General features: G+C 46.4%; 1 protein-coding gene across 1 annotated transcript in view; it reads right to left on the bottom strand.

Moving 5' to 3' along the window:
* Pfdn5 (prefoldin subunit 5) overlaps nucleotides 1–2,253 on the bottom strand; it is a 4,211-nt gene extending 1,958 nt beyond the window's left edge. Inside the window, exons 1-4 of the mRNA XM_028781167.1 lie at nucleotides 2,158–2,253; nucleotides 1,878–1,980; nucleotides 1,566–1,597; nucleotides 9–74 (exon numbers count right to left, since the gene is read on the bottom strand). Of these exons, the coding sequence (XP_028637000.1) occupies nucleotides 9–74; nucleotides 1,566–1,597; nucleotides 1,878–1,980; nucleotides 2,158–2,229 (273 nt within the window). The 5' untranslated portion in view covers nucleotides 2,230–2,253. The remainder of the gene's footprint in view (nucleotides 1–8; nucleotides 75–1,565; nucleotides 1,598–1,877; nucleotides 1,981–2,157) is intronic.
* Between the last annotated feature and the right edge of the window lie 1,687 nt (nucleotides 2,254–3,940).

The following is a 3,940-nucleotide window of genomic DNA, read 5'->3' as shown; positions in this document are numbered from 1 at the left end:
TTCTCCACGTAGTAGCCCGTCCCCACGTCGATGAGCACGTGCTCCACGTCGTGCAGCTTCCCGGGGACGTACATCTGAGGAGCCGGGGTTAAGGGAGAACTGACCCAGCTCCAAGACATGGCTTTGTCAGCCACAGTACTAGCCCAAACGTGTCCTTTTCTAACAAGGTGCAGAAGGGAGAACCAAGTAACGGAAAACTTATCGGTCACTGTAACTGGAGAAAGACAGAGCTGGTTCCGTGGGAAGACAACAGAAACCGGAACACTTTCTTGTCCCGATCCCATCTCTCATCCTTAAAGGCGTTCTTGTATTTTTCCACATTAGTCTTTCCAGAAGAAATAGATCAGATACTTAGGATTCTTTCCTAAGGTTCTAGAATAGTGTGAGTGAAAAGCCAGGCTCACTTCCCCTTAGCCACAAGTCCTTATGGATTATTACACATTCTTATTTTAAAAATATATATATATATTTGTGGTGGTTTAAATATGCTTGGCCCACGGAGTGGCACTATTAGAAAGTGTGGCCTTGTTAGATGAAGTGTGGCACTGCAGGGGTGGGCTTTGAGACCCTCTCCTAGCTACCTAGAAGTCAGTCTCTTCTCCTGCCTGCCATTGGATCAAGAACTCTCAGCTCCTTCTACAGCACTATGTCTCCCTGGATGCTCCCACTAAACCTCTGAATCTGTAAGCCAGCCCCAATGAAATGTTGGCCTTTATGAGTTTCCTTGATCATGGTGTCTCTTCACAGCAATGAAACCCTAAGACAAAAACTGTATGTATGTATGTTCGTCAAGTGCATGCCTGGTTCCTGCAGAAGTTGGAAAAGGTTGCTGTATTCCCTTGAACTGGAGTCACCTACACCATGTAGATTCTAGGAACCAAAGCAGGTTCTCAGCAAGACCAAGTGCTCTTAACTGCTGAGCCATCTCTTTAGTTTCAGATTATTACTGCTTTTAAAATTACATCTACTTGTTTTGTGTATATGTTTTCACAAGTGTGCATGCCTTGAAGCACTGAAGTCAGAGGACAACTTCTGAGAGCTGCTCTTCTCCTTCCACCATGTTGGTATCAGAGACTGAACTCAGGTTGTATGTGTGTTTTGACCCTCGGCGTCACCTTGCTGGCTCTATTGTTGTTACTTTAAAACAGTCTTCACCACATTGCTATTCTTAGGTTTCTTTTTCGACTGTCATTTCGTGGTCATTTCAACAGGTGGAAACAATCTACATTTCTTAGTGAAACCATTTCAGAGATGAGCAGCAATTAAGCTGAAATTGAAAGAGACCTGTTCCCAGTTTCAATATCCTAACATTTTTTTCTACTGCTTTAGCTGAATGCAAGCTTTATCTCTATATTAACATCTCTAAACAACAAAGAGAAACACCACATTTCAATTCTTCACTGAACTCTGATACAAAGTATCACATGGACACCCGTCCAAGGTTAGAAAAGACCTAGGTAGTGTGCAACTGTTCTTAAAATCATTGGATGACTAATCAAAACTCTCCCCGCTTTTGGGAAGGACTGTGGAAGAAGGTAAGGTAGCATTTCCCGTGGAAAGGATACAGAACTCGTCAGTGGGACCAGTAATTCTTTTCCTGTGAAAGTAATGAAGACAAACAGCTGGGGAAGGCTAGCCGCTCCCACGTGAAGACGTTAAGGGAAGCTCCCAACAGGGCTCAGTGTCCACAGACAATTGAAAAGAACACAGCAACTGAGGAACGTCTTGTACATTTTAGTTTTCCGTTGGCAACATGCGGGGGCTCGTGTGGGCTATACACACTACGTAACGGATAGTTTTCTCTAACGAAAACTGGACTAGGAGAAAGCGACAGAGAAGCCGGCCTCCCCAGGTGCCCTCACCCGCCTAGCCCATACCCTCGTTGCTCTTATTCAGCACGTTCAGACAGTCCTTGGCTTCCACATATTTAGTCTGTACCACCTTGAGCTGAGCAATGGACGTGGACAAAAACTCCACCTCCTACAGAAGCCGGGGGAAAAAGGGGTCAGCTGGAGAACCGAGAAAGCGGGTCTCGGGCAGAGGGGGCGGGACCTGGGACCGGATAGGGGTTTCCCTGGGAAAGGAAGCCTCCCCCACCCGGAGGGCACGCGGTCGGAGGACGTGAAGCGCGAGGAAGGTGCTGGGACAGGTCCTCACCTGGTCCAGCTGGTTCTTGAGCATTTCTAGTTGTGGCAGATTCAGCTCCGTGATGTTAATCGACTGCGCCATGTTGGGGAGGACTGCCGAAGAGGAAGCCGCCTAGGCGAGTGACGCTCTAGCCGTCCTCCGCGTTATCTCTATGGTACTGCCAGGGGATACGCTCTGCGCTCTTTGTCTCTATGATCCGGCGTTTTGGACCCGCTCTACGGATCTCAAACTTGGTTAAAGAACACAAAACGTGTTTTCTTTTCGCAGAGTACACCAAAGCTAGCACAGTTAAGTAGCAAACACGGCTTGGGCCCTCAAGGAACTCTAAACTCTTGACTCACGACAACCACTGAAAGGTTATTTTTAAGTCAGATAAATAATATAACTGTAAGCCTCAATTTACTAATACAAATAGTTAAAAATAAGTCAGCCAGCTTGCTAACTCCAGGCCGTCACTAAAGATGCAGGGAAACAAAGGTCCGAAGATCCACAGGCTGTAGAAGATAGGGAAAGTGCCCAAGGGTAAATTCCTTAAGAAAGAGAACATTATTAAAACACCCATCTGTTCCTGTGATGTTTTAAAAACTCCCACCAAGGGCCCAAGGACTTGCTAATTAAATCCTGCCAGGTGGTGAGCTGGCTCAGATAAAATTCACACTGAGTTTCAAGGCCACAGAAACCAGGCACAGTTCTCGTGAGATCCGTTTACACACATTACAGATGTTTGAAACAGCCAATTGTATATGACTGTGCCACAACCCCTTTCCTACCGCCGACCTTTACCTTTAAATCTCCTAAACTTAGATCTCAGGGCCGAATCCGCTGTCTCCTACGTGAGATACGTTTCGGACCGAAGCTTCGTTCATTAAACCTCACTCTTGCAAGTGGTCTCTGGAGTTCCTTGAGAGCTCGCGTCGTACCCGAGTCTAATTTTTTAATTCTGGGGACGTTTTCATCACAAGATTGTAAAGCAGTATATGCTACTGCGCGTCGTTGGGACAAGCCCGGGACAGGCTAGCGGGGAGCCTGTGTTCTGATAGTACCACTAAAGTGCTTTAAATGATAAAGTGTAAGTGCCAAAGAGGAGAGACTGTCAACGAACTACATTTATTTTTTGTGTCTCAATATATGCAGGCAAACCAAACTTAGGTCCTCTGAAAGAGTAGCCCTGTGTTTTTTGTTTTTGATTTTTGAAACAGGGTTTCTCTGTGTAGACCAGGCTGGTCTCGAACTCAGAAACCTGCCTGCCTCTCAAGTGCTGGGATCAAAGGCGTGCGCCACTGCCCGGCTCAGCCCAGTGTTCTTAACAGAGCACCTGTCCAGCCCCATTATAATTGTTACTGTGTGATGGATATGAAGGGTATATGTGCTTCCCAGCAACTTTAATAGTTAAGTTAGGAAGGAAAAAAAACCATGCGAGTAGCAAAACCCTATAGAATTGGCTGCTGGCATTGCTGAATTGTAGCAGTCTTAGTGGGAAGAGCAGTGGTTTCTAAAATCATTCCGAAGACAGACAAAGGCAATGGAAGAATTAAGAACATCCACATTGCCCTATCACTGCCTTTGTGAACACTTGCTAAGTAGACCAGGCTGGCCTCTGCCTCCCAATGGCTGGGATTAAAGGCATGCAGCACCAGGCCACTTTTAGTATTTTGATGGCCCTCTTTTCAGCTTCATCACCACAGCAAACTCTGTCCTGTGGTTTAGTCTTTCTTCCCAAAGCTCTCCCACTCTGAACCCTGTGGAACACCTCCAATCTGCTTACAGTCAGAGCAGGAGTGAGGAGAGGAGC

Source organism: Grammomys surdaster, unplaced genomic scaffold (genome assembly GCF_004785775.1).
Source record: "Grammomys surdaster isolate TR1022 unplaced genomic scaffold, NIH_TR_1.0 374, whole genome shotgun sequence".
NCBI classification, from domain to species: domain Eukaryota; kingdom Metazoa; phylum Chordata; class Mammalia; order Rodentia; family Muridae; genus Grammomys; species Grammomys surdaster.
This window is presented reverse-complemented; position numbering and strand designations above follow the sequence as displayed.